Consider the following 18709-nt stretch of genomic DNA (forward strand, 5'->3'; position numbering starts at 1 on the left):
TTCCATGGTGCCACTCGTGCTTTTCCGTCAGTGGGGGCAGTTTATTTGTGGACTGTGTCTATACACTCTTAGATGCAAGAGAGGGTGGGGGGGGGGTCAGGGAGAAAGTGGGAGAGAGAGAAGTCTGTCTGCAGCAGCTGTTTTTCCAACTGCCTCTTACAGCTGATTTTCTACAGTTACTGATTGGCATCAGTTCTAGCAGAGGAAATGGCAAAAACAAAAACTGGAGGGTAAGGGCACCCCACCCCACCCCAAACAAACAAACAAATAAATAAATAAATGCAGCATGTACATTTTTGAACTTGGGGTGGGAAAGTGGGCAGACTGAGAAATGTTAGGCAGGTGATACAGATGTACTACTAGCCATTTCTTGTCACCTATGGAAGACCTGACTCATACTCTGAGACCCATATGTTTAGCCGAAAAGGAATTCCAACAACCAGGGTTTCATTTCTACCCTACTGTTTTATCTTCTATTTTGTTCCCATATGTATCAGCCAAAATGGACTTTGAATTTTCAAATTTCTAAAATGTTCAGGAAGTATAACGGTCAGAGGCAAATAGTCACAATGCCTAAATGAACAGTTAAGTAATTCTGACATGAGTTAGCCAGCGAGCCATATCTTAACAAAGCCGTTGAGAGATAATTTCTTGATAAGGGGAGTGGGTTGGTGGGTAGACACATTATTTTATTTTAGTTACTTAACAAAATTTATATACCACTTGATTCTGGTAAAACCTCTACTGGCTAGCAAGAAGTATTATAGTGGTCAGTAAAGAGCAGTTAAAAGCAATTAAAGCATGTAAAAATAATTAAAGTTTAACAGTAAAAGAGATTAAAACACATCAGCATCTAGATGTATGGATAGGCTTGCCTAAACCAACAACAATGTTTTAACAGGCACATCTATTGCTTGCGTTTGGCTGAGAAACACCATTCAATATGGAAGGGTCACATCATGCCAGCAAACTGAAGATAAAATTTAGAGCTGTACCTTTGAATTGTTTATGAATAAGCCCTAGAAGGAGAAATATGAGACTTACCGAAGGGTTTTTGCTCAGGCCGACTTCTTGACCACAAAGCGTAAGAACGTGCACTAACTTTTCTTTTGTCCTTTTCTTTTTTTAAAAAGGGGAAAGACCGAGAGAGAGAAAGAAAAATGAGTTTAAGCAATGCCACACATTTCAGAGCTCAAATCATAGAAGAAAAAATAGGGAGCATTTAATAAACACCAAAAGCTCCACTCCTGATGTCTCCTAATTTTAGTCAAACATTGTCTATTATAATTTCATATGGATAAGGTTTTTGTAGGTGTTTTAGGATTTTTTTCAAAAGCTCAATTCCTGAAACTGGGTAGGCATTTTGTTTACTTATAAAAGTATTTATATATCACCCTCCCATAAAATATCAAGGGGGTGGTTCAGGAACATTTAAAAAAATTTAAAGCAATACAAAACAATTTTTAAAATGATGGGCTACTCAAGAAAATAGGCCTGTTAGCACAAAAAGGTCTTCAAGAGATGCCTGAATGTCAAAAGTGAGGATTGTATGCCGGATGTCTGCTGAAAGTGTTCCACAGCATAGGGCTGAGTTCTGCTTGAAATCAAGAGGTCTCTGTAACACGGGGGACAACTGACAGCACTTCTCCAGATAATCCCTAGATTTTACCTGAGAATACTGAGGCCTCTTCCAGCTAACAGGAACAAGGACATTGGAGTTAGACCCAGAAGATGTTGAAGAAGTGCTACGAGTGACAGGCATTATTCTAGGCTTTCCATCCCTGCCTGAAGAACTCTGTAGCTCATCATATCGCCTCCCAATAATTGGAGTCTTAAAAGAAAACAATGAATAGTATTTAGCATTTTGAAGGGCTTTACAGTAAGAGTTTTTTGACGCTGGACCCACGAGAGGTGGTGGACTTTCCTTCCTTGGAGGTTTTTAAGCAGATGTCGGATGTCCATCTGCCAAATATGGTTTAGCTGAGATCCCTGCAATTCAGAGGGTTAGACCAGATGACCCTTGGAGTTCTTTCCAACTGTACAATTTGATGATTCTACAATTCCATAAGGCAGGGCAGAAGAGCACTCCCTAAGCATCGCCCTCTGGGAACCACCATCCAAGTAGGACCAGAACCACCACAAAACGGTGCCACCCTCCCCTAACTCAGTCATTGCATAAGGATACCATGGTCGATGGTACTGAAAGCCACCGAGAGGTTGAGGACAATTAACAGGACACATTCCCCCCCCCCCTCAACAGAGGTCATCATACAGGGATCAGTTTCTGTGTCAAAGCTGGGCCTAAACCCCAATTGAAGTTGATCATTCTAGAAATTAAGTCTCCTCCAAGAGCACCTGGATCTGATCTGTGGCAACCCTGGATCTGGTTTGCCCAAGAAAGGGAGACTGGGAACTGGCTGGAAGTCACTTAGATTCTCCAAATCCAGGGAGGGTTCCTTGAGGAATGGTTTTTACCATTGTTTCCTTTAATCAGGCATTACAAGGAGGCATTAATCCCCACCCTGGCCCAGGCAGCTGTCCCCTGCCTGCTAGTTTCTATCAGCCATGAAGGGCAACAGTCCAAAGTGCAAGTAGTCAACCACACAATTCCAAGCACCTTGTCCACAGGCCTCATTGAAACCCATGTTTAAATGCCTTAAAATGATACAGTATTTCTATTTGCTTCAGCTTTCAAAGGGATATGCACTAGACACACAGATTTATCGTGACAAAAATATAGTACCTCCGAAATATCAAAATGGAAGTCTAACGTTTTCCCAGGTAGTTCTTTGGAAGCGTTGTTCCATACACGGTGTATTTCCATTTTTGAAAGATCGCTGTGCTGCTGGTAGGAGGGCAAAACCAGGCTTGCTGAGCGCGAAACTACCAACTTCAATATATTTAGGGCTTCTCGCCAGTGAATGCTCTGAAAACAATTTTTCACAAATATATAGCATATTATATATTAAGTGGGGGGAAAAAGCTACGGGAAGAGGAAGAACATCACACACAATAAAATTACTTACTATTAATTAAATACAACATAACAATTTGGGTGCTTAGTAATAATACTAGTTTCAAATGCAATACAGGTTTGATAATATATACACGGAATGCATATATACTGCACAGAGTTAAATGAGAATATTATTATAGTATATTATCATCCTTTTCAGACCGTGAATTAATTCTCCAACTGAGAATAAAGAGGACTGAATCAGCTTTGAATATTTTTTCCTGTCACGCTGGCACAGAATTTTACATTCTTACATTCTTGCCTCTTGTTGAAATCATTTCTAACCTTTGTGTTTCCAGCAAAAAGCAAAGAAAACTTGGGTAGTGTTTGGACAGCAGTCTGATTTTATTTCAAGTATAATTTAACTGCACAAACATTTCCCTGAACCAGGATCCTTCCTGAGTGACAGGTTAAGGATGAAGGGGGGAAAAGGGGATCTGGAATGCAGTGATAACTGCAGTACTTTTGCCTTTTGTTTGTGCTTTCCATTACTCCTTGCAGAAAAATGCCAAATTGTCTGGAAATATGTATCTCAGAAGCAGGACGAATGAGTAAATGCATGCTATTCTGGGTGTGAATTCTGCAACTGATTCTGAATGCAGAATTTGGATTTAATGTCTGGGACTGACTAAAGCAGCAGTGGTGGACTTTGGAGTTTCAAATTTCAGCAGCACCCTGTGCAAGGCTAAGATTTGGTGCCCCCTGCCTCTCACGCTCCTCTTTCTACAGCATTGTTGTGGTGCCCCTGCAGCACGGCACCCAATGAGGTCAATCTGGTCATGCTACCCCAAAACCACCTCTAGCCGCAGCATACATGCAGCAAATCAGACACAATGGCCAAAGCATCGCTTGGCACTATGTGAACAAGCCTGGTCTGTGTTTTCTCCTCCACTTCCCCAAAATTCCCCCTTCCTATTTCTCATGTGATAGTCTGCCACATTTCAGAGGAAAGGTTTGACTTGCCACTAACTTAGGAGTGAAAGGGAAAGCTAGGTTACATGAGGTCTTTATATTTTATGTGAGTCCATATAAATCCTTTTTTAAATGAGTGAATAAGAACTGGTTTTTTATACAATCTCTATGAGGTGCATGCAATACTTACCTGCACATATTTTTCAATGGTCTTTAACACCTCCATGTTAAACTGTTTTACGGGAATGCCTGATAGGTCCATATAACTAAGAAGACTATAGATTATCTGCAAAAGGGACTGTTGCATGCTGGGAAGCCCCTTTTCCAGCAGCTGTGAGAAAACATAAACAAAATCATAATCCTTATATTAAAAACACACCAATTTTGCTGTTAAAGAGGTAAAATGGTGAGAGATGTGGGAGGAACACAATGTTTCACTTTCCTAATCATTCCATCAGTGCTAGCATTTCAGTTTATCTGGTGGAATAACCTCTCCTCCCCTCCCGCCTTGCACTTGTTATGGGGGTTCTCCCACTCCCAGAGAAGATTTGGGGAGTGTAGCAGGCACATGGTGTGTGTGTGGAAGAGTCCCATTGCACTAGTGGGACTTGTTGAACTGGCTCCCGCTAGTACACCTATTTAGTTGAATCCAGCTGCTGGATAATAACTCTGAAGATCATAGGTTAGAATCTAGCACATTAGTGCACATGGCTACATACAGATAATCTATTTCATTATGAAACTCAGATGCAACGTTCTGAAGGAACTCACTTTGCGCTGACTTTTACAATAAAAAATTAACCTATGGAACCTAAACATCCTCATAGTTCATGATCTAAGCCAGCCTACCCACAACTTCCTTGTTTAGCCTTCTTCCACCATTGCTAACCTCTGGCCATGTTGGTGCTTCAAAAGCAAATGTGCTAACTTTCAAAAGCTGGTGCCATTACTGCTTTTTAAATTTCCAAGGAGACTTTCAGGTGTTTTCTTGCTTCTATTTTGCATGTCCTTCAAACAAACTTGAGTGTCCAGACCCAAGTTGTGGAAAGGAATACCAAGAGCTCCATATTTATATAAATCAAAATAATATAACACTTAGTAATGCTATTCTGGTTCTCAGTGAACAGTCACAGGAACTATCATAACAATTCTAATACATGGAAAAAGAACTCACTTGTGTATACATTCCTTGTACTGTCCAGGATGATAAATCAGCATAATCAAAACAATGCTGTAGGAGAGGCAAGATGACAGTTTTTCTTGCACTCCAATCATAGAAGCAAGGAAACTCTGGTTTGCTCAAAAGAGGCTGATATTTTATCAAAAACTGTACGTCACAAGTCTATGCCAGGCATAGGCAAACTTGGCCCTCCAGATGTTTTGAGATGACAATTCCCATCATCCCTGACCACTGGTCCTGTTAGCTAGAGATGATGGGAGTTGTAGTCCCAAAACACCTGGGCTATGCCTGGGCTAGGCTTACGCTGAAGTACATTTCAAAAAGAATGCAAGTTTATGCAGAAGTCGGTTCCATTAATTTCAATGGAACTTATCCCAAGTAAGTTTCACAAACCCATAGACTTGATTAGTCACAATGCTTTGTTTCGTAAACTTTCATTGCACACTGCAACAGCATCCCTGGCAACCTTTAGAGCAGGGATGGTGAACCCACAGTCCGAAGGGGGCCTGCCAAGTCATTTCAACTGGTCCTTCAAGCCACAGTCAAATCAATGCATTCCAAAGGCACCTGTTCCCCACCTTGCAAAAACTTCGCTTTGTCCTCTTGTGTGCATCTACCGCCAGGTTGGAGGTTCTCAGGAAATAGGAGGGAGAAATCCATTCTTTTCCCTGAACACCTCTAACCTGACAGTATGCAAGTGGAAGAGGCATCTTTGTGACGTCAGAAGCAGGCACCCTATCACATCACTGTAATGGGGAGGGCTAGAAACAGTCATTTACGCTGCAGAGAACTATCTGTGAACAGCAAAATAGAGTGTTTCCTATCCTCCCTGTCACAGCGCTGTAATGAGGGAGCTGTGTCTCTCAAACAGTTCAGAGAAAGAGAGTGTTTCTGCTGTTTATGTGTGTGTACGAGAGAAGGTGCCTCTGGAAAACAGGTTTATTGAGCATTCATCCTGATTTGCTTGCACAGAGGTTATACAATGTCTGCTGTTTATTATGCATTCGTTCTAATTTATTTATTTTTAATGGTTAAGATCTGTTCTCAGAGTCTCCTGGGGGAGGCATTCCTAGCCTTTGGGCCAATTATATTATTATTATATTCACACCTACACAAGTACACACACAAATACACAGGAATTCATTCGCTGAATATTTGGGAACATAATGTGCAACCCCTAACCAGAACTAAACCCAATTCATTTCAATGGGGCTTACTCCCAGATAAATGGGTTAAGATTACAGCCTTAGGTTAGCTGCTAGTAGAAGAGAGAAACAAGACTGAGCAGTAGAAACATACCTCAGCTAAATACGTAACCATGTTCAGAGTAGTATCAGCAAACGTTTCATGCAGGTAACGGCAAACGACGTTGACCCAGGTTGCACAGTCTCTCGTGTAGCTGTGAGTTTTATAAAGAGTCATGACATGGGCTAGGTTTGACAGCTTGGGGTTCTTTTCTTCTAGACAGACCTGATGACATATAGGGAACATGAAAGTGATGTTAACAGCGATCCAAAAACAATTTTGGAATTTAATTAGACCTAATTGAATTGAAGACGGGTGGTACCTGAGCAATCCTTTCTGCGATATCCTTGCAGAACTGATTTGGGCCATCAAAGTGCTGAATTAAATGAGGCAGGAGGCACAGAACATTCAATGGAAATCCTGGCGCACACAAAAAAGGAGAAATTTGAGAAGGCATGAATAATACAGATTTCAAACTGTACTGTATGCTGTCATAATAAAGGCATATATACCTCCACTTTAAAACATCCTGTATTTACATAAAAACGTGTCAAGCGCATGTAGTGTGATATTATATTTGGAGGATTAGTTTCTTATATGCAAAACATAATGATTATTATCAATTGCTATGAGGGACATATTCCTTATAAAAGATACTTGACCTTTTAGCTAAAAATGTAGAGGAAACGCAATCAATCAATGAAACAAAACATCTATCGACTGTACCTATGGCTTGGGAGGAATCCACCATGGACACGCGTGAAACCGGGGTCAACAAACTGAAGAGCTGCAGCGTAAGGTCTGTGGTGGTAAGGGAAGTGAAACCTTTCAGCAGTAGCTGCTGGAGCCCTGAGAAATCTGTCCATTTCAACTGCCCTTGCAGCTTTTCTAGCTTTTCTCTGTTTTCCACTTTATCCAGTGGCAAATGAACAAGCAGCTTATTCAGCAACCTCAGCGCCATTAGATATTCAAACTCAAAATCGGATTCCATCAAAGCTACAGCAACCCAGAAGATGGTGGCTAACAGGTTCGTAGGGTTGTTAATATTGTTAGGGTCTGTGAGGCTGTCTTTTAAAGAGGACGAGCTCCGGGTTTTGGGGGAGAGGCCCTGCTGAGTGCAAGCCTGTATCCTGTCGAGGGTGGCACTGCGAGGTGGGTCGGAGGATCGGTCCACATCCCCAAACTTTTTTGGCACTGAAAAGCTCCTCTGGTGCCTGCTGCGCTCAGCGGTTGCCGTGTTGCCACCTGAAGCTCCCGCATTGACATTCAGCTGCCCTGTACTCTTCCGATTTGCGGTCAGCTTTGAACTTGAGGTTAAATCTGGTGATGATGAACTAAGCAAAACAAAACAAAACAAAACAAAACAAACGTTACTGGGCCCCAGTACCTGGAGATCCATGTGAACAGGAGCTGCCCAATTCACCTCAAAAGTAAGAAGGCCTCACTCATGCAATCCCACTCCAAATACTTCTCAGCAGTTAAGTCAATTCCCCTTCCTTTTTTCCTCTACATGCAAATAGGAGAACTCATTAGCACACTTCGGAGTCCAGACGACGGCATTAAGAGCAATTTTGGAAGGCCCAGTTCTAGACTTAGGGTCTCAGTGTACTTTGTATTATGGAGAATAAAGCTTTGCTGCCTTTACACGATTTGCAGAAACACAATACACTGAGGGAAAGGAGCAAAAATGTGCAAGTATGTTAATGAACGTAATTTTTATAGATTTGAGAATTTTGATTAGAGGATATGGTTTACTTGGGTGCAGAATTTGGTTATTTATTTATTTTTTAGGGCAGAATATACACAGCCTATACCTCAAGAAGATATAAACCAAAAGGAAAATATGGGTAAATTAGATGCAAATAGAAATTGATGCAATCATTGGCAAACCCAGCCACAAGGTGAAGACTACTGTCTAGTGGGCAGGCTTTGGGTTGTGGTCTGCAGTGTAGCTACATGAGGCATATATGTAGGAATTTTTTTGCTGAGAAAGCTGGCTTGGGCCAGGAATGAGCTCCATTCCTAGCTGTTGGGTAAGTCTTCAATTAGACTAGGAGGGACCCTCATTCTGAGGACTTTTGCTGCCTGCCCAGCTGCCAAATAAGGTTAGGCTTTTAGGTAAGATAATATACTGGGCAAGTTTCACACAGAAGGGGCAGGTTAGCAGCAATCTCTCCATGGCTGCATATATGGAATGGATGCATGCCATCTAACTTTTCAGTTCTCCACTTTTCTCTAACAGGTGATAGGAAATGACATCCCTCCAAGGCAAAGTCTACCTTGATTAGACTGGGAGGACTTGGCCATTGCCTCTGAAAAAGCAAATCAAACAAGGACAACACAGACAAACTGGACTCTGTATCCCATCATCCTCCACATTCTAAGAACCATCACCGCAAATTTATTAAAGGGGGGGGGTAAAGGAATGCTCATGAAAGAGTTGTGTCAGAGATCTGTCGACGCAGATGCACATGAAACCCAGCCTTGACAATATGACACCGAGTCAAAGCCAAACACGGCCATTCATGTGGCACCCAGCAGAATAGTTTCCTCTGTGGGCCATTTAAATAAAATGCCCATCATTCTGCTGTTTGAAAGGATTAGCAAAACTGCTGTGATTGGTGACACAATGGGAACAGAGGTCACCATTGCTGGGAAGGAAGAAAGGAGGGTGTTTTCTCCCCCTTCCCACTAGTCGCAGTTCCGTTCTGTATCCCCAAAGTCAGTGCTTCCAACCTCCTGAAGTTAAGTGGCACAACTGAGATGGGAGAGGGAAGAAATATGGGAAGAAATATGCTCAAAGATAAATAGAATACTTTACTGATAACCATGAAGAATGGCAACTACTGATATCACAGATTGGACTTTGGTAAACTTAACTAGATTGATCCACGGGGGGGGGGGGGGTGAGTTGGGATTTTGCTTTTGTATATTTTTCTCTTTTTCTGTAATTGATTTGTTTTAAAAAGATGAGGTAAATAACACTCATACATCATTGACTTCTGGTCCCACTTACCCTTAAACATTGTGTATAACCCTGAGATGGAAATGGACAATAATTCAAACTTTATTGTGCCAACTTCTTTTGGTGAACCTGCAACTTACACTGGGGGTTACATTACAGCGATGGCGCCTAAAGCCAAAATAGTGTATAATCAGAACACATTGGGTTCAATGGTGGGCGGGATTGCCAAAGTCTTTTTTTCTCAGGCACCCTCCCCCTTCCTACCCCCTTATTGATTTAAAAAAAAACTTTTTGTAATGTGTGTAAAGCTGAATGGGCACAAGTTACCATACTTTTCCGTGTATAAGACGAGGCTTTATTCTTAGAAAATTATGTTCACAATCGGGGGTAGTGCACGGGGGGGGGGGGGAGAGACATGGGATTGGTTGATGCCATGAGCAGAGATTGTCAGCGGCTATTGGACGTGTTACTGGTGGCTGCCTCAAGGGGTGTTGTTGATTGGCTGTTGCTGCAGCAATTGGGCGGGCAATAGGCGGCTTCTGCCGGTGAGGGGACAGACAATAGCTTGTTTTTGTGACGCATGTGAGTGGCAATGTAGGTGATGCTGGTGAACGATTTTTGGCAATCCCCCCCCAAAAAGCTCAACAACTCTGGGAAATCCCATTTTCTTAATTTTGAGTCCCCCAAAATAGGGGGCGTCTTATAAAAGTACAGTAAATGTGCGTAAGTTGTGGGCTTACTGTGTTGTGCAAGAGCAGTGAGTTGCATGGTTTTTGGTGCTGAGCTAGGCAAAATAATCAACAAAATGTTGGGTGTGTGTGTGTTGCAGCGTCTCTGCCCCATAACTGGCAGTTTTGCACAGCTAGACTTCTTGGCTTAAGAGATCTCATGAATGCCCTCTCTTTCCCCCTTATAGTATGCGTTATTATATAGCCTTTCATGACAGTGTTACAGATATAACAAGGACTATGCTGCTAATTTAGATTACTTGTACACAGCCTGTTTTAACAATGGGGTTTGAGTTAAGTTATTTGTGCAGCTTTCCCTGTGCAGTTCAGAGAGTGTTCTGCCTTAATAACCTGGGAGTTTTACTGAAAGGGCCCTTATAACTAAGAGGCAAAGCTCCTACCGAGACAAAACTGTCAAAAGATCACTGTTCTTCAGGCAGTCGTACAGATTATCCACAGTAGCCTCTAACGTCAGCAGCGCTTCCATAACGTAGCCCTGCCAAAAAAATGCAGAAAGATGGTTACTTAAGTATGAATGCCCAGCCCTCCTCAGCAAGTATTGAACATGCCTGCTGCCTAACGTTTAGCGTTTCTCACATAATGCTGTTAATCACAGTTATTTGACCCCTGGAACTAAACTCTGAAAAAGACGGACCGTTTATGACGAATGGCTAGTTCTGGATAGTTTGATAAACATAAATATTAGCTAATTATTTAATTCATTAAGCAAGCATGACTTCAGGTTCATTAATCCAGTTTCATTAATGTGTGAACAAAAGAAACTAAAAGTCGGTGCATGTGATTCATATCCCTGCTATCACTCCTTTGGTAAAAAACTCATAGTGAGCACCTTCTCAGACCTTGAGCCACACTGGATAGTTTCCACAGTGCATGAGATGTCAGGAAAGATATAAGACCTGCAGTCTGTCCTACTTTGTTGTACAAGAGTGTTTTTCATTCTCTGTACTTTCCAAAAATAACCGAAGACATTTTTGTTTCAACAAATATTTCCACCTGGATAAAAAGATCTCATGTTCATTTTCAAGCAGTGATTTTTTAAAAAATAATAATTAAAAGACCATTTTTAGCTGTTTTTTGATAGATGTGTAAATTACCTTGGCACCCATGTAAAAGGTGATTCATATTTTAGTAAATAATAATAATTCTCTCTCAATTTCTCTCTGAAGATTCTCATTTGTTGCTCCCAAATACTCAGCTCTGTGTTGCTGAACAGAACCAAGAATGTAATGTTGCCTGGAAGATTTTAGCCCTGTATGCTCTCAAGAGTTATAGATGTTAGCAACTGCTGTCAGATCATATGCGGGAAACCATTATTTATCTCTTTTGTTTTAAGTAGAGGGCATTCCAAGGCAAGTCTTTTCCAACTGCTCCTGCCCATGAATCCCATGTCTAGTCTTGCTCCAGTTCTGAGAAACTGAACTCTGTGCACTGTGATGAAATGGGTTTGCTACACGCCGCAATTGTGAAATCATTAATAAACTCGGTACTGCCAATTTCTTTTTTAAACTCTCCGTGCAATGCCACCATCTAAACAAATCAAAATCCAAACATTTTCTTCTCCACACATCACAACGATGTTTAATCAGGACTCGTACAAAATTTATTCAAGAAACAAATATGCGAGCAATAGGAATCACTTTTAATGTCTCCAGTAGCTTTGCAATGTGTTAGCAAATTAAGTTCCAGTCGTTTCAAGTAAACACGGCATCATTTCAAGGCCCTGACAGTAACGAAGAAGGGTGATAGCTCTAGAGCACATGATACCATAAAAAAGGCTCTCTCCCCAGCGGCCATCCACCTCACTGTATTTTTCATCCAATTCAGGAGAGGCAGTGGATGTGCTGGATTAGTGCCTGGGCATGGTAATAGATTGGATGAGAAATAATAAACTGAAACTCAACTCAGAAAAAAATTGAGGTAGTGGTGAGGGGGTGGTTTGTTTGTTCTGGTGAATGGTGTTCAACCCATTCTGAAGGCTGTTGCGCTTTCTCTAAAGGACTAGTTTTTAAATAGGAGGTGTGTGTTTGATGATGTACCATTGTCCTTAGAGGCCAAAATGGCTGTCGTGGCTATACTTGGATGGAGACAGCCTGGGCACAATTACCCACGCTATGTTAACCTTGTTAGGATATTTCCGTTCCACCTTAAAGGGGAGCAGGCTATGTGAGTCAGAGTCTGAGTATTTCCTGTTCACAGGATGTTTATGTTTGCTATTACTATTGCTTTCGTTTCTCTCTCGGTGCCTGAACACGCTAGCATGCGGTCATGTTTTTCTTTGTTCTGACCAATGCTGAATAAACTTGTAAATATGCTCTCCTGCTGTGCAACTTTCGCTGTGTGAATTCTGCTGATAGAGTGTGCATCAGCCCAGGAATGTGGCAATCTATTTCTGGAGCTCATGCCGCTAATTGCTGATACTGTATCTACGGGAGGTCGATGGACGTCCGGAGTCCGGAGTTGGCGTGGAGGCAGTGATGGCCTATGTCTCCCTGGCAGTATCCCAACAAACCTCAGGCCCAGATTATTGTGCATGAGGCCTTTGAAATTGGCCTGGAAACTGCAATTGGTCCAAAATAGGACTGCCAGACTGTTAACTGGGACTCTGCGATTTGATCATGTTTCTCCAGTGCTTTGTCAGCTGTGCAAACCCCTGGCATCGCTAGGTAGGAACAGGAAATACTCCTGTTCAAAATTCTGGAGAAACAACTGCAGGTCAGTTCAGACAAGACTGATTGTTTCGCACAGTATGAGGTAACTTCCTTTGTTCTTATGAATGCTGAAGTATATTTGTACCTGAATCTCCTCTCCATGTTCTCCTATAACTTCCACTAATCTTGAAAGAAGATCTGACAGTGCATGTGCAGATAGAGGTTGTTTTAGAGCTCGAAATATCTGGAAAGAACGACCAGCATAATGCCTCGAAGAACTGGAAAGGGCTGTTTGCAACGCAATTTCGCTAAGATGCTGCTCCAAATGAAAACCTAAAGTGGAGGAAGAAAAAAATTTCGTACTGTCAAATGGCAATCGATAAATAATGTGGGAGCTCACAAATTTTAATTTACAATCATTAAAAATTATGGTCAGGCTAATATTGACTGGCTGCAGATGTAAGCAGCAATAGCTTTAGGCAAAGAACTTGTGTGATGATAATTAGGGCAAAGGGCTGAGGTCAGAAGCCCAGGCCAGGAGTTATTTCCTCCTGCGAATCCAGGTAAAATTCTTCCACCCAAACAGTATACAGTGGTACTACCTCTGGTAAAGTACTTAATTCATTCCGGAGATCCATTCTTAACCTGAAGCACCACTTTAGCTAATGGGGCCTCCTGCTGCTGCCACGCCGCTGGAGCATGATTTCTGTTCTCATCCTGAAGCAAAGTTCTTAACCCGAGGTACTATTTCTGGGTTAGCGGAGTCTGTAACCTGAAGCGTATGTAACCCGAGGTACCACTGTAATTAAAGGTATGAGCATAGGCACTCTTCAATTACTGCTCATGGGGAGCAAAGATAGGGTTCTTGACATCCAGAGTGAAATGGCTAATATGAAAATATTTGCACCATCTGAAAATTCTAAAGATAAAGCAGACTGCATACAGAAGTTCCTAAGGCATCTCCAGGTTGGGCTGGGAAAATTCCCTTTCTGAAATCCTGGGGAGTCACTGCCAGTCCTCTAGTGATCCTCCAAGTTTTGTTGGCCTGGGAGGATGGAAATCGTAACCCAACAATACCTGAAGAGCACAGGTTCCCCATCCTTGGTATAGGCAATACTGAACTACACAACACACTTGATTTGGTATAAGGCAGCCTACCCCCCTATTTTATGTGAATAATCACCTAAAATCAGACCATAAAAAATAGTATAGGTACAGAAGTTCTCCCCTGCCCCCCTTTTTATTAACACTACAAAATGACAATTGCTCGCAGGGATGGTATGAGAGAAAACAGTAGGAATTATTCAGCAAAACAGCACCAGTTGAGGGTCACCATAAAAACAACAACCAGTTGATTCAGTACCTGATTTGGAATCTTTAAAGACAGAGACCACATGACGCAAGAAGTTGGTAAGCTGCTCTGCACTCTTTGTATTCTGGTTCTTGGGAGTGATGTCTTCGTGGCACCAAAGAGGACCAAACGCCCTGAAAAGAAGAAAACACACATGCATTTTTCTTTAGTATCCAGTTTTTTAAAAAAAGGTATAATGAAGCTGCAGTGTGGCATCCTCTTTCTCCTAAACTGAGAAAAAAGTGGACTCCATCCCATTCATTCAGATACACATTTCAGAACTGCAATTTATCCCATCCTTACAAAACAACTCAAGTTTTTCTACAATCTATTTGAGATAATAGCAGAGCTTTAGTTTTCCATGGCAAGCGAAGTGCAAAGCAAAAGGTAATTTATGAAATGCAAATGTCAGGTAGGGCTGAGAGGAACCTTCTGCCATTTCAACTTTCGGCAGTACTTTGGAGCGGTGGGGGCAATGCTCTGTGACTTCTTCTCCCACTCATTTTGCCTGTGTGAGCCCAGCGAGCAGCTAGTTCTGGACGTTTTGTTTCTCTTAAACTGGGCCATCTTCTTCCCAGGAATGCAGATCCCAGTCAATCAGGGATGAGATGCCAAGTATGATGATGTCACTAAGGACAAATGAGCCAAACGGAAGTTAAGGGCCATGTTTTCCTGCATTACTAAAGGGTTGCAGGGTCGGGGGTGGGCATACACACCTGCTACCTGTGTCACTTTAGAAATCATCATACAAGAGGGGAAGGTGAAGTGCATCTCTGCAGCTGATACGGTCTTACCGTACTGTAGCCATTTCATTGCCTGCTCTGGCTAGTGTTAGTTCAACCAGGTAAGTGCTTTTCCAACCTGCTGAGCTGCAGCTGCTCCTCATGTAGCACCCTGTTGAGCTGTAGTTGTCTGGGTAAATCCCACCACCACCCCCTCCATTCCTGGCAGGGTAGTTGCTGACCCAACACAGTGTGTGAATACTTCCACTCGTGGCACTAAGAGCACCCAGAAAAATCACCGGAAGTGAGATCACCGCTGGCAAAACAGCATAAACATGCACTTCCCATTTTGTCTCAAGTCATAGCACAAGGCAACTATAGATTAGTTCCTCTACCGTTGGAGGTTCTTGCTCCTCCCACCAAACCCTCAAGTTATTAAAGGATGTGGGTACATCTGGATGTGAAAGAGAAGACCGAATTTGGAACTGAATACAATTGTCGGTAGAAGCAAGTGGCCGAGAATTGCAGAAGTATTTCATTTTACTTTGCTTCTCCGCAGGATTTAAAATAGTCCTCAGGCCTCAAGTCATTCTTCCTTCCCACCATATTAGACCCCAGTCCTTCTCCACTTGACTTCATTCTATCAGCTTCTGGTGTTCCAACATCACCCCAAACCCCAACCTTTCGTAATGAATCTTAGCATATATAATACATAAATAATGCCACCCATTTGCCTAAGATTCACAAGTAGCTATAAGCACCAAGCAGGAGCTGTTCAGAGAATTTGCTGTAATTTTTATGCAATAGTGGCAACCGCTTACATTTGCACCTATATTAATTTTACACGTGGTCTTGTAAGATCGAGTTAGAAATCCCATTCATGCTATTTTCATTGCTTTGGGGTTTTCTGTGATTTTGACTGTTGGTTTCTCATGTTAAGACTGAAACGGCGGTTGGTTTTAGCTCCAAAAGCAGAACAAAGCACCACAGACTTGGCAGCTTTGGTAATTAATTGGAACGTGACTCATCAGCCAAACAGGCTACATATTTTATTATTATGGGAGCTGGTTCTTTCACAGGTTTGGTCTGTGTGGAATTTGCAACCGTTTTAAATATTATTATTTTTACAGAATTATCTACAAAGGTCAGGAAACGACTGGGAATGTGTTATGACTGTGTGTTTGCCAGAGACTTGTGCTGGAACGTACTCCTTCATCTGATTAGGATACAGACACATTCTTCCAAAGGTATGCTGCAACGGAACGCACGGTATCTTTGCTCTGATGTGATTACCTGGTAGTCAGGAACTCAATTAGCTTGTTTGCCTTTTCATCTGTCTCTACGGCTGGGTCCATGTCTTCTATCTCCTGGGTGATCTGAGGGAGGTTCCCACTGCTCCCTCCAAGGCTGATGCTGGAAGAGGTGGAGCTGGAGCTGAGTCCAGAGTCTGGCACGGGAGAAGACTGATACTCCCTCAGAAAGTCAAAGCCACCTAGCAGCAATGGAGAAAAAAGATAAGCATGGAATGTGCAGCCGAGGTCAGAACTCCCCTCAAGAGTCATCGCAGGGCAATAATGTCTTTGGTAATAGTTTTAGCTGCCCTGAACCCTCACAGAACCGGGAGTAAATAACAGAAGAGACAGCGTGATCAAATCTGTGATCAGGAGCTACAAAACAGCTACACGTTACATATCTTGTGGTTTTGAAATGGTGCATGTTCCTTTCTAGAAGCTTGTCTAAATATACAATTTTCATTTTTATTATTATTAAAATGAATAATAATAATAATAATAATAATTATACCCCCCCATCTGACTGGGTTTCTCCAACCACTCGGGGCGGCTCCCAACAGAATATTTAAAAAACGATAAAACATCAAACATTAAAAACTTCCCTAAACAGGGCTGCCTTCAGATATCTTCTAAATGTCATATAGTTGTTTATTTCCTTGACATCTGATGGGAGGACGTTCCACAGGGTGGGCGCCACTACCAAGAAGGCCCTCACCTCACGCAGTGAGGGAACCGCCTCGGAGCTGGACCTCAGTGTCCAGGCTGAACAATGGGGGTTCAGACGCTCCTTCAGGTATACTGGGCTGAGGCCATTTAAACCTTTAAAGGTCTTTGAATTGTGCTTGGAAATGTACTGGGAGCCCATGTAGGTCTTTCAGGACCAGTGTTATATGGTCTTGGCAGCCACTCCCAGTCACCAGTCTAGCTGCCGCATTCTGGATTAGTTGTAGTTTCTGGGTCACCTTCAAAGGTAGCCCCATGTAGAACGCATTGCAGTAGTCCAAAGCAGGAGATAACAGTGCACCACTCTGGTGAGACAGTCTGCAGGCAGGTAGGGTCTCAGCCTGCATACCAGATGGCTCTGGTAGACAGCTGTCCTGGACACAGAATTGACCTGTGCCTCCATGGACAGCTGTGAGTCCATTTATATAAGTTTTGTGTGAAATTCTTCAAGCCACAATGGCTCAAGTGTGCAAGTAAGCCAAACCCAAATTGTAACCACTCTGCTCTTCTCTTGCTGCTGCACTATGAAGACCTAAGCCATGGTTCAGTTTGGCTGGCATTAAGTCTGACCCTGGGCTCATGGCTTGTCTTGCTCCAGAAAAATCATGAGCTGTAGCCAAAGTTTGTTCCTGGCTCCCTACTCATCATTGTTTGTCTAGGGAAGGCAAACTACAAACCTGGGTTGGGAAGTATGCTTAGCCAGACCGTATCTTAGGTCTGGGTAGCCCGACAGCAGGACTGTGGAAGGAGGTAACTGAGCACAATTTCTGCTGCTAAGTCCCCACATAGTCCGCACTTAAACTGTGCTTGGCTGAAGGTTAAATGCACTGAGGCATCACTTAATGGAATTGTCCCCTTATCTGGATAACATTTCTTCCTCCCATTACACAAGTGTCAAAGCCCCAAGCCCTGGTTCTGAAAAGGTTGAGCAAAAAATGCAAGCTTTGGCCTCATAATCCAAGCATGTCTATGAATTTGATCCTGTTTACAATGAGAGAAGAGTCATAGGAAGAGCCTTCCTTAGCCATGTGCTACAGGTGGAGAAAGGAGCACGGACTGAAATTCAGAAAAGGAGGAATTTGTGGGTGGAAACATCACACATCATGAGGAGAAGCTGGAAGGACACAGCCTGCTCCTCCGGTGTCAATGCTAGATTTGGACCTTTCCTTCAAAAGGATTTCTAGCTGCTGACTACTGCTGACATATGCCACCCTTGGTCTGTAGTTCTTCAAAATTATACCTGAGCTATAGGTACAGTCTCTGTCATATCAGGACGCAAGGATTGATGTGGAATACATAAACAGCAGGAGGGACGAAGGAATATGTCCCTGCCTGTCCTTGGCAGGGTGTTAACCCATAGTTGCCCTGAATGCCAGCCAGGGAACCCTGGAAGCTGCATAGCAGAGAGAAGGGGGACGGACACACCTGCCCCTTCCCTATGTACAGATTCACTGAGCCAATCACAGCAGGTATGAGGAACCTTCAGCCCTCCAGACGTTGCCAAAATACAACAACTATCAGCCCCAGCAAGCATGGCCAATGGCCAAAAGGAACCTTTTCCCCCAAGGAAAAGGAATGGTAAAATATAAAGATGTATTATTTGTGCACAACAGTGCTTGACAAACTGCCTTGAATGCTGCAAGTCGGAATCTTAGGTAGTGTTTGCCTACATTCTGTCGGAGAGGTATTTGATAAAAAACCCACGAAGGCTATCAGTCTTCATTTGCTCTAGCTATGCACCGAAGCAACTGATTAGCAAAGGTGAGGAGATAAACATGTCAAATTACAATTCCTCCTCTTTTTAGAGTTCACAAAGTTCAGTTCCCCTTGCATTCAACAAGCAGAGTTCACATGCCATTGATTTTTTCCCCAGAAGCATTTTTAAAATAACCATTTGCAGACTAAA

The 18709-nt window shown here is 42.6% G+C and overlaps 1 protein-coding gene across 9 annotated transcripts in view; it reads right to left on the reverse strand.

The window, feature by feature from the left end:
- Nucleotides 1-18709, reverse strand: part of FRY (FRY microtubule binding protein) — a 192863-nt gene that overhangs the window by 28602 nt on the left and 145552 nt on the right. For all 9 annotated transcript variants that reach the window (XM_081909290.1, XM_081909288.1, XM_081909289.1 and 6 more), the window contains 11 exons: nucleotides 16082-16280; nucleotides 14079-14200; nucleotides 12861-13048; nucleotides 10448-10542; nucleotides 7080-7687; nucleotides 6676-6773; nucleotides 6408-6578; nucleotides 4119-4259; nucleotides 2744-2926; nucleotides 1670-1831; nucleotides 1045-1119 (listed from right to left, as the gene is read on the reverse strand). In XM_081909290.1, coding sequence (XP_081765416.1) covers nucleotides 1045-1119; nucleotides 1670-1831; nucleotides 2744-2926; nucleotides 4119-4259; nucleotides 6408-6578; nucleotides 6676-6773; nucleotides 7080-7687; nucleotides 10448-10542; nucleotides 12861-13048; nucleotides 14079-14200; nucleotides 16082-16280 — 2042 coding nt within the window. The remainder of the gene's footprint in view (nucleotides 1-1044; nucleotides 1120-1669; nucleotides 1832-2743; nucleotides 2927-4118; nucleotides 4260-6407; nucleotides 6579-6675; nucleotides 6774-7079; nucleotides 7688-10447; nucleotides 10543-12860; nucleotides 13049-14078; nucleotides 14201-16081; nucleotides 16281-18709) is intronic.

Source organism: Podarcis melisellensis, assembly GCF_964234715.1.
Source record: "Podarcis melisellensis genome assembly, chromosome: 4".
NCBI classification, from domain to species: Eukaryota; Metazoa; Chordata; class Lepidosauria; order Squamata; family Lacertidae; genus Podarcis; species Podarcis melisellensis.